This window comes from Mytilus edulis, chromosome 11 (genome assembly GCF_963676685.1).
Source record: "Mytilus edulis chromosome 11, xbMytEdul2.2, whole genome shotgun sequence".
Classification (NCBI taxonomy): domain Eukaryota; kingdom Metazoa; phylum Mollusca; class Bivalvia; order Mytilida; family Mytilidae; genus Mytilus; species Mytilus edulis.
Genome location: NC_092354.1, coordinates 29,461,198 through 29,472,623, shown reverse-complemented (window position 1 = coordinate 29,472,623; position 11,426 = coordinate 29,461,198). Strand labels below are relative to the sequence as shown.

The 11,426-nt window shown below is 42.1% G+C and overlaps 2 protein-coding genes across 2 annotated transcripts; both read right to left on the bottom strand.

The window, feature by feature from the left end:
- Positions 1 to 654: 654 nt before the first annotated feature.
- LOC139495463 (uncharacterized) lies at positions 655 to 11,146 on the bottom strand. The gene is made up of 2 exons (XM_071283743.1): positions 11,034 to 11,146; positions 655 to 3,051 (listed from the first exon to the last, which is right to left on the bottom strand). Exon 2 carries the CDS (start codon positions 3,048 to 3,050, stop codon positions 1,806 to 1,808), a length of 1,245 nt encoding a protein of 414 aa, XP_071139844.1. The 5' UTR covers position 3,051; positions 11,034 to 11,146; the 3' UTR covers positions 655 to 1,805.
- On the bottom strand, positions 8,579 to 10,021 carry LOC139494154 (basic-leucine zipper transcription factor A-like). The gene has a single exon (XM_071282329.1). It carries the CDS (start codon positions 10,019 to 10,021, stop codon positions 8,579 to 8,581), a length of 1,443 nt encoding a protein of 480 aa, XP_071138430.1.
- Positions 11,147 to 11,426: the final 280 nt, after the last annotated feature.

Genomic DNA, 11,426 nt, shown 5'->3' with positions numbered 1-11,426 from the left:
GGGAGCTACCATTTGATTTTTATGGGGGGGGGGGGGGGGGGGGGCTAGGATGAAATTTGAAAAAAAATAGGCAGGACAGGAGTTTTGAGTAAAAAAAAAAGGCAGGATGAGACACTTGCAAAAAAAAAAAAAGTCAGGACGACAATTTAGGTAAAAAAAAGGCAGGATAAACTAAAAAAGGCAGGACCGAACAGAGTGAAAAATAAAAATGCAGGACAGAGATTACAGCTACAAAAAAAAATGCAGGACAAAATTTTTCATCCTAGCCCCCCCATAAAAATCAAATGGTAGCTCCCTTATGACATCATGTTTGGTATTCAATTATTAAACACTTATAAACTCAATTTTTTGAACATGTTTAAAGCATTGCTTTTTATCACAGTTTCAGGTACAACCAACAAAGAGCCGTTGCCTGAGTTAACAGGGCCTCCATGTACAGACATTTGCCTTTTCCATAGGCACCAAAAAAAACCACAATAATCTTGAATTTCATACATATGCTTTTTATGTCACAGTTATTGCTTTTTTTATGAAGGTATCAATAGACTGCTTGACGGAATATTAAAGTGTTATTTGGCCTGTACTGCTGATCTCAACGTAATACCCTAAAGTGGGATTTGTATGGAGTATATATATGAAGATATAACTACCTTGATCTGTATAAGGGCTTTATTCTGGGTTCCAATTATGGTTCTTCTTTATCTACCGCTTCGGTCGGATGCATACGAGAAAGAGGCTGAGCATGGCTCCAGATGACGTAGGTGTCTCCTCTTCCGTTTGGGATCTCTCTAGACTCTACCAGTGTTGCAAGGTCTCTCGGGTCTTTACCAGTACTAGTGTTATAGGTTGGGGAAACTCCCTAAGGGATTACTAGGGCAATAACACTACACCCCCCTCCATCTTAAAAAGGAGGAACCACAGTTCCGACAAAAGACAACTGTAAAGACTCCCCAGGGCTAGACTGGTAGCGTCTCTCAATGTTAACCCATTACACAAGGTTGCTAGGAATATCTACCCTTAATCCTAATATTTAAGGAAACAAAAATTATTTTTAAACTATAAAATTACCCTTACATGAAAAAATATAATCAGCACTCCCATAACTGGGACAAAAAATTAAAAAAAAATGTATCCATTATCTTCCACTGATACATTAAACAGCTGATAATAAAATTACAATGCAAACTTCACCTATTCTTATCCGTAGAATAAAAATATTACAAAAATTGGTTCAAATCACAAAAGTATCGTCCTCAGGACAAATTCATTACACCGCCCTAAATTTCCAATTTTACTAACTAAATAATTCCCCTTAAAATACATCAACCCGACAAGGAAGGACAGAAATAAGGCAATCCCTCCCATAACTGGGATACTAGCACCTGACCACAAAAAGATGACCTTGGGTCCAATCCTACCATCACCATTTAACAAACTTCTAATCTACTATGTACAGTGGTCAAGTTGGAGTTCCTAGATCTTGTCGGTTGGAGTATATACACTGTACACGGGATGTGAGGCACACAGTTCAGCATAAAAAATGCAATTCACAGAATATAAATAAATCCATTCACAAGTATAATAGTTCCTCTAAATCTTGTGTAACACAGTTCATATTAATACACACAATATTACTTTCAAGAATCTTCTGTCTGTAAAGTAATCACAATATAAAGGTCCTCCATATATTGTTGTAAAATCCATATATATATATATAAAAATGTTGCATAAACCTCACATCCCAGAGCTATGTCTCAATAGCAAACCCAAACTGGGCATCATCCTATTAAAGAGGAAGTGTTCACTCACAGATGAGTTGATTCTTCAGAGTGAGAGAATATGACCTCAATGGTCGGCTTAGCATCCATCAGCAGAATGTCCTTTAACATAATGAGAGGATCAAGGATCATCCCCTGGAACTTCAGGGTGACCTCCCCTCTGCCTGGGAACATCTCTTGTGCAATGTTCCTTAAATCCATTAAAGAACAGATTGGTACCATTCTTTTTTCTATGCCAGTTTGCAGAATAATGATATGCCTATCACTCTCTGGCATTGCCTCTGTCTGCGGACTAGGAGCCGCGACAACTTCCTCCTGGCCTGACGCATTCACCTCCTTTTGAGAATCGGCTGCAGGCACAACCTCCACTACTGGTTCTTTCCCTAGGAATTGTCTGTTCCAGGCCAATAGGTGTGCCAGGTCCAGACCATTATCCTCTGGTCTATAATGCTCTGTAGCAAGGATGTCCTGCTGTGAGGGAGGCAGTCTGTGTACCAAGGTTGCCATGACCCTCCAATGCAGCACACACACAGGGCTGGTTATTTTCAGGGCTGGTTGGATCGCAAACCAGGCGGAAGTAGGCCATCCCATCTCCCGGCAAACACTTCGAAATACAGGCATCTCCTCCCCAGTCTGGGGGTATCCACTAGGGACTCTTGAGTTCTGTCTCAAGAAGGTCAGAAGGTCCTCATATGTGGCATCCTCCTTCCTTGTGAGCCACTGGGCCAGTACCATGACCATCTGGCCACGATACTGGTGAAACCTTCTCTGTCTCATCAGGGACGGATCTTGTCTGTTCTCAAACATGACCGATAGGTGTTCTGCAATCACGTGCCTACGCACGTTACGTGTTACTACAGGACACCCCTTTACTGGACAATATTGGTCCGACTCACTGACGACCCATGTCCTTTCCTCTGTTCGACTACGCGGGCATATATAAAATGCAGGTTTGTCAGCTCCAGACTGGAGTGGTTCTTTGGAGGCAGTTGGCACCTCAGGCACTTTTAGAGTTACGACCAGCTTGGTCAATCCATCCTCCAGAGAAGGAACATCAGCCACCTTGGCCTCTAGAGGTGTTTTTCCTCCATCCTGTGAGTCTTGAGGAACATCCTCACTCACCTGCTCGTCTTCCACAGAGGATACCACAACATCTCGGTAGTACGTCTTACCACCTCTCTCCACGGTCATCCCTCTACCCACACTGGGTCTCTCAGGTACTGTGGCCTTGTTATTATTGCCATCCACTTTCCCTTGATTATAGGTTGCCATACTGAAATGATAAAAAGGGAAAGGTTAACTTTGCTGACTTACTGTACATTTTGCTCTCCGCCCCTATCTGGGACAGAAAGTGGCCTATTTATTAGTTTACAGTTTGGGCAAGCATATATGTCTATTGTGTCTACTTCCTCTACTGATAAACCTACACATGTAAGGTGAAACCATTCTTTACATTGGTCGCATTGCACCATCGTTTCACCTGTATCAGGGCCCCTGCACACACAGTACTCCTTTGCCTTACTTTTTACCCTTGGGGCAAGGACATCTTTACCCTGTGTAAACTCTTCATGGCAGGTTTGCAGCCATGCAGGAATGATTCTATCTTTACATAACTTCAGCCTGTCATGATTTGTGTTAAATACCACCCTTTGAAGTTTTACCTTATACACAAAAGGAGTAATTTTATCTATTATCATACCAGGCCTCTTCCAAGGAGAACTTAACTTTTTACTTTTACCCTTCACCTTGGCTGTGTCTAAAACGTACACGAGGTCACCGGCCGCGTACTGCCGTTCTAATACCCGAAGATCATAATCTTTCTTCATTTTAGCCTGGCTGGTTTTCAAGGTATTTCTAGCTATCTCATGGGCGCTTTTGAGAGCTTTTTCAAGACTGATTATGTACTCCTCAGTTCCAGTGTACTGAGGCTCGTCTGTCTTGCCAAACATTAAATCTGTAGGTTGGTTTGTCTCCCTACCCAACATTAGTTTGTTTGGGGTGTACCCTGTACTTCTGTTAACACTAGCCCTCAATGCCCCTGCTAACTGAGCGAGGTGCTCATCCCATGTCTCTTGCTGTTGGTCAACAAAACATCTTACAGCATCCATTAAGCTTCTATTTTGTCTTTCTACCTGACCATTAGATGAGGGTCTGTAAGGGGTAGTCCTGGCCTTATGAATCTGTAACAGGTTACAAACTGCCTTGAATAAGGAACTTTCAAAATTACGTCCTTGGTCAGAGAAGATTTCAAAAGGGTACCCAAATCTTGAGAAGAACTCATTTATTGCAGCTCGTGCTGTAACTTCTGCTGTTTGAGAAGGCAAAGGTATACACTCTGTCCACTTGGTAAATTGGTCAACTATCATTAAGATGTTCTCATGACCATTCTTTGTTTTGGGAAGTGGTCCCATAAAGTCCAAATGCACCCTTTCCATAGGTGAACCAGCATGGTAATTAGTCATAGGACATCTCCCGTACCTGTTGGGTTTCTTGTATTTGTTACAGGTGGCACATGTTGCAACAAAATTCTTGATGTCACAGGTCATTCGGTACCACTGATATTTGGTCTTAATCTTGGCCAGTGTCCTAACTATACCTTGGTGTCCGGCACTAGGCAGCTCATGGCAAAGCTCCATTACAGTGTCCTTTAGGCTGGATGGAATTACTAATCTTACATCTGCTCCTTCGTTTTTGGGATGACTCTTTAGTATGCCATGGTCGTCTAAAAAGAATTTCTCTTTATTAATCCAGTAACTTTTAACTGCTGGTGAGGCTGAAAACAAAATGTTCTGGGTTGGTTCCTCTTTATCTTTTAACCAACTTAAAAGCAATATGAGATCAGGATCTTCTGACTGTCTAGTCTTGATCTCATCAGTGCTAAAACCGGAGAAATTGATACCCTCTGACTGAGTTACAGCTGCTACGTGGCAAGAGTTTTGATCACTAGCAATTATCTGTGCTGTTGTTGGTGTACATATCAATTCAATATGTGTCGAAAACAATGTGTTGTTGACTTCATGCTGTTTCTGAGTAGATGCTGAGACGGTGAGGTCTTGGTTGCATGTTACCTCAGGTAAAGCAAAGACATCCTGATTATGGTCTGGATCTTGGGGTCGAGCCAAGGTCTCAGGTTCTGGTGTTGAAAACAGGTGCACCATGGCTGTGGACACATTTGTAAGAGGCTGTCTGTTTCGGTTCTTGGCCAATGGTATTACTTCATCTACTTCGTTTAAAAATCTGGCCCAGTTTCTGTGTGCTCGTTGACAGTAGGCACACCCTTTACAAGGCAACTGTTTCAGGCTTACATCAGGTTTGTAGTGTATACACTCAGGTAATGTGTCTGATGGTCTAGACAAGGCGTCTGCATCTGCATGTAAGCGACCTGGCCTGTGTTTAATGGTCATATTATATTGGCTAAGCTCTTCTAGCCATCTGGCCAACTGTCCTTGCGGTTCCTTAAAATTGATAAGCCATGTGAGACTGCTATGGTCTGTTCTCACGGTAAACTCCTTTCCTAACAAGTAATGACGGAACTGCCTTGTAAACCTTATCACGGCCAATAATTCTCTGCGTGTTGTGCAGTATCTCTTCTGTTCAGGTGTCATTATAAAACTACCATATGCTATGGTCCTTTCTCTTCCCTCTTGGACCTGAATAAGCTCAGCTCCAATGGCATTTTGGGATGCATCTGTGTCCAAAATGAACTTGTCTGATGTATTAGGCAATGCTAGAACTGGAGCTACAAGTAGTTTGTGCTTTAAGGTGTTAAAAGCTAATTGTCTCGGATGAGTCCAAAAGAATGGCTTTTTCCCTGTGACTTCATACAGGGGTGCTGAAATCTTGGCATAGTCTTTGATGAAAGAACGGTGGTAGTTTACAAAGCCAAGGAACCTTTCAACTTCTTTAGTGCAGGTAGGCACAGCCCAACCACTAACTGGTTGTAAGTGCTGCTGTCCAATTTTAAGTCCCTTGTTGCTTACACTCCTCCCTAAAAATTCAACAGAGGTCTTAAATAAAGCGCATTTCCTGGGCTTAAGTTTCAGGCCGTACTCCCTGAATCTTCTAAATACATCCTCTAGATTTTTTAGATGCTCTTCAAAGGAAGGTCCTAAAACCAAGATGTCGTCCAAAAAAGCTAGGACTGTTTTCCATGTAAGTCCCCTAAGGACTAAATTCATCACTCGGGCATAGGTCCCTGGTGCATTACAAAGTCCAAAGGCCATTTTAACGCATTCAAACAAACCATACTTGGTCACAAAGGCTGTTTTCTTCCTGTCCTCTGGCTTAATGTTAATTTGCCAATATGCACTATTTGCATCCAATTTGGAATACCAGATATTTCCGGCCAATGTGTCTAGACACTCGTCAATGAGAGGCAAAGGAAATAAATCACGGGAAGTTACAGAGTTTAATTTCCTATAGTCTATGCACCAGCGTACCCCTCCATCTTTCTTCCTGATTAAAACTGGTGCTGATGCCCATTCCGACATAGAAGGTTGAATCACTCCCGCATCCAACATTTTTTGTAAATGCGCCTCCTCTTCATCAACTAAGCAAGCAGGGGTCCTCCTTATTCTGTGTTGGATTGGCTTGGCATCCCCTGTGTCAATGGTGTGCTCTATAGTATCAAAGCTACCTAGGTCAAAATCTTCTTTGGCGAAAACATCACTGTACTTGATAAGCAATTGTCTTAACAAGGTCTGTTGAGATTTAGACAAGTTAGAACCGGAATCTTCATAAAGGTCCTTTAAATGACTTGGTATCCCTGTCTTGGAACTGTTCTTAGTTTTATTGTTCGCTGTGCAAGTACCAACACTTGGTAATGGTTCATTCTCTAAGGATTGAATTACACTGACTTCTTGTGTGTATCCTACTTCATCTCCTTTAGGAAGCTTTACAGGATGATCTGTTATGTTTAAAAAACATAGTGTTGGTTTTTGTCCCTTTGCACAGACTGTTCTAGGTATGAGTAGAGTGGAATTGCCTTTAGGCTCTATCAGGTAGTCAGAGGCTACATCCTCTGTATTTAGATCAATACGCATCGCTGTATTTGGTGGTATTATTATAGTTTCATGTACTGTTACCCTGTTCACAATTGGGACCAGTTTTGGTTCCCCGCCAAGTATCAATTCTACTACAGTGTTCTTTAAAGTCAACTTTTTCGCAGGTACATCCAAAATGGCGCTGTGTTTTATCAGAAAATCTGCTCCTATTAACATGTCGCAGTCTATAGGCGCTACATACAGTCTCTCATTAAATGTTAACTGTTGTATTGAAAATTCTACAGGATTTGTTATTCTACATGTCATAAGCATGTCTCTGCCTGCACCATGCATGGTAGATTCCCTGATTATGTAGGGTTTCTCAACTAAAGTTTCAAAAATGCTGTCCTTTACGATGGTAACCTCTGACCCAGTGTCAATGAGAGCATTAACTTCTTTATCTTGTATTTTTACTATACATCTTAACAAGTGTGCAGTACCAAGGGTACCTACTGAAACCCCTTTAGTTGAGCTTTCCTCTGAGTCATCCTGTGTAAAATTGTCATCGTCAAACTCTACCCTCCTTTCCTCCTTAGTGTTCTTTTTAGGCGTCAACTGTTTTGATTGTTGGCGGTTGTTATTCTGTCTAAGTTCTGGACAGTTTCTTTTGAAATGGCCAGGTTTGTGGCAATAATAGCAATCATTATTATACCCCCCCTGGTTCTGGCGTCTGTCACCTGAATTATTTCCCCTGCCACGCCCTCGGCCATAGTTGCGTCGAGGCGAATAATTGTTGGATCTGTTGTCTTGGTTTGGTGACCTAGGACTTGGACTGGTTCCCTGTCTGACAGATTTTTCTTGAGCCAAACTGGTTACTATTCTCTCAATATGTTCCTCTATACGAGAGAGACGGGTATCCATGCTGGACTTGGAGCTGCCAACACCAAGAACTACTGGTGAGTTACCTGGTTTCTCTGAACTAGACTCATGTACTGGTTTACCAGGCTTTTGAATGGCACTGACTGCCTTTCTGGTGTGCTGGCACCATCTTATCATGTCCAATGCTGCATCCATAGACTTTGGTTTGGAGATACAGGCTTCAGTTCCAGCAACGGTATCATTGCAACCCTGGCAAAATCTCATAATTGCCTGCTCACTCATCAGTTGTTCACTGTATCTACTATAGGCTCTAGTGGCCAGAGACAACACTCTTTCGGCCCACTCCTCCAAGGTTTCACCCTGGGCACTTGTCTGGAACTGAACCTGGGAGGTTTCTGGCAGTTCTTGATGACCAAATCTCTTATTCATATTAGATATAATTTTAGTAAAAGTAGCTGATTTGTTGTTATCCAGCATCAAGGTATAATACTCACTGGCTGCATCATCCAGACACCAGCAGAGCTGTTCTCTTTTTTGTTCGTCTGTCCACTCAGCAATCTTAGCGTAGCCAGAGAACTTTGTGTAAAAGGCTTTCCAGTTGCCTTTCCCATTGTAGCGGAGTGTTTTAGGAATCGAGGATAGAAATTGTCTTTTCTCAATCTTTTTATTCTTCTTAGACTGACTCCTAGAATGTCCACTGTCTGTCTCAGACTCTGATTGCGATTCTCTGGCAGTAAGGCCTCTCCTAGAACTATGTCTACTATACGCTGGAGAGGTTCTTGCACTTCTCATAGGTGAGAAGGCTCTGTGTGAATGATCACTCATGTAAGCAGGTGCTGACCTACGCTTATTCCTGGTCTGACGGTATGGTGAAGCATCTGACGTGTCCGAATCAGCTGTATAATAACGACCTGGATCACGTCTACGTTGTCTCTCATGCTAATCACTATCGTACTCCTTACGTCTTGCTGACGGTTGGTTGCTATGTAGTGGTGGTGCTCCTGATGATGGAGGTTGTTGCTGTTGCACAGGTAATGTGTGTGACTGTGGTTGATAATTACTTATGTCTGGAGGCCCTGAAAAGGTAGGCTGACCCATGACTGGGTACGATATACTAGACATATTCTGGTGGTTTAAGTATTGTGATGGTTCTTGTGGTGGTGGTCCAATCCTAGGAGGCTGAAACATGGAAGTTGGGTGCCCAATCGTTGTAGGTGGTTGGGTCCCTGGTACAAAATTTGGTGGTTGATACCTTGGTTGTTGGTAAGCGGGTTGTTGTTGATGCAGCTGCTGTTGAGGTAAAGAAACCGGTGCAGTAGCTGGATTTTGTTGTTGTGTTGGTTGTGCATAGCTGTTGACCCCAAGTTGAAGCTGGGCTAGACGTTGGTGTAGGCTTTGTACCTGTTGTTGCATTTGCACACCTTTTTTAACTGGCAACATAGGCTGTTGAACCCGGTTGACTCCTTGCGGTTGGTTGATGGAACCAATCTGAGGTTTGAGTACCTGTTGAGGACTCGGTTCAGAAGACTGTGATTGTAACGTTGGTGGTTGAACCCTGTTGACACCGCTTTGTATGTTATTAGTACCAACTTGATATTTGTTAGTTGAGGGTATCACTGTATCATATTCTTTGAATTGTAGTTGACGGTGGGAGTTGTCCTGTTGAATAGGTGGTTGGAACTGTTTGACACATTCAACTGATGGCGTCTCAGGTGGGTATATACCCCTTTGTTGTATTACAGGACTGTTACTATTAACCAATCTGTAATGGGCTGGTGAAGCTTGTTGCAGACGGCCGGCTTCCTGTTGATCTTGTTGACGGTATGGCATGCCATGTTGAACTCTTGGTGAGAAGTGGAGAACATGGTCATTAGGCGTATCATCACTTGAGACTGATGTTATATCTTGTCGATGACTGTTGTTGACCGTTTGAGGTCTGTTGATGACCTGTTGATCTAATTGGTGCAAATTAGCCACAGTTGGTTTTTGTTGAGAATCCATTGTCAAATGTTGCCTGATGTCTTGGCTCTGTGAAGTCAGGTCGAGGACTTGTTTTCTTTGTAGGCTTCCTGCAAAATCCTGTTGTTCTTGTTGACGTTGAACAACCATGTTGGTTCTAGGTGAAGGTGTCAGACTTTCCCTATCGGAAACATCACTGAGATGTCCCAGCTCACCAAGTAAACTTTCTATTTCCCCAGACACTTTCTCTATTTCTGACTCAAGGACTGATTGCAATGCAATAGGCGAGATTCTTTGTCCAAAATCAGGCTGTTCAATCTGTTTCAGGTATGGATTAGGCTTATAGGAATTAGTCTGTGTGGTGTCCCTACTAGCATGGTGTTCTTCAATCCATTCACTGACCTTGTTACCAAAATGACACATTTCTGCAATTCTTTGTTTTTTTTCCTCGTGTTTTGAGCAGGAATGGGTCGAAAATATGGTGAATCTACATATGCCTCTGACATACCCATGGCTTGGTCAGAACATACTTTGCGCAAGGGCGCGTCTCTATTTTCATGTGTCTCCACACATAATGGGCTAAAAATAGGCGTCGACTGCCTGTCGTGGTCTCCAAATGCAATACTGGGGTGCTCTGCTCCAGCATTTTCCCTAGTGGGACTAGATTCAAAATCAATCAATCCCAGAAGACCCTCAGTTACTCTCAGATAAGGAATTTGCTCTAAAACCTCCCTATCAATATGGATTCCCTTGCTCCTGATATCCATAATTCTATTTGCTATGGCATCCCCTATGCCAGGCATACACTTCAGTACCACTTCAGAACAAGTGTTGATCTTGATAGTGTAGCCTCTTGCTCTTTCCATAATGACTTGATCTTTTATTATATTTATTTTATTAAATTTATTTTACTTTATTCCAATATCAATTACAAAGCAATACTAAATATTCAATGTAATTTAAGCAACAATAAATCTTTATTCAATATAAAAAAGTCAATATAAACATGTATAGTACACCGTTATACAATATGCATAAAAACACCGTGTTTGTTTACATTCGTAATCCAAGATGGCGCCCAAATCTCGCGGCAGCAAACCTCGCGTGACCTCGCTATCAAACTATAGCAAACTTTTAAAAAGTTTTTCCGGGCCCAAAAACTAGCTAATTACAATGTAATTTCCCCCACTTTCACCCAGAAAGTAAAACACGGGACCTGGTATGACTCTTCAGGACGAAATACCAATTTCTCAAGGTTGACCGAAGGCACTCAAAATTTGGAGTGATGCCCAAAATGGCGATCAAGCCCCTGCAGGACCAAAATTTAAAACCACCCGCAACTACCAGTAAAGTGTTATTTGGCCTGTACTGCTGATCTCAACGTAATACCCTAAAGTGGGATTTGTATGGAGTATATATATGAAGATATAACTACCTTGATCTGTATAAGGGCTTTATTCTGGGTTCCAATTATGGTTCTTCTTTATCTACCGCTTCGGTCGGATGCATACGAGAAAGAGGCTGAGCATGGCTCCAGATGACGTAGGTGTCTCCTCTTCCGTTTGGGATCTCTCTAGACTCTACCAGTGTTGCAAGGTCTCTCGGGTCTTTACCAGTACTAGTGTTATAGGTTGGGGAAACTCCCTAAGGGATTACTAGGGCAATAACACTACAATATGGAGAAAAACTGAGGTAAGTTGACAGGCTATAACCAGACAACTATATTATGCCGAATATAAAACTGACAATGGACTTCATAAACAACAATGGTACAGCATAAAGTAATAATTGCTTTTAATAATATCGGTGAAACACATTTTAAAAGTTC

What these genes read in the sequence shown, in the direction of transcription:
- LOC139494154 (XM_071282329.1), bottom strand. Translation starts at nt 10,021, where the DNA reads ATGTGTCATTTTGGTAACAAGGTCAGTGAATGGATTGAAGAACACCAT.
- LOC139495463 (XM_071283743.1), bottom strand. Translation starts at nt 3,050, where the DNA reads ATGGCAACCTATAATCAAGGGAAAGTGGATGGCAATAATAACAAGGCC.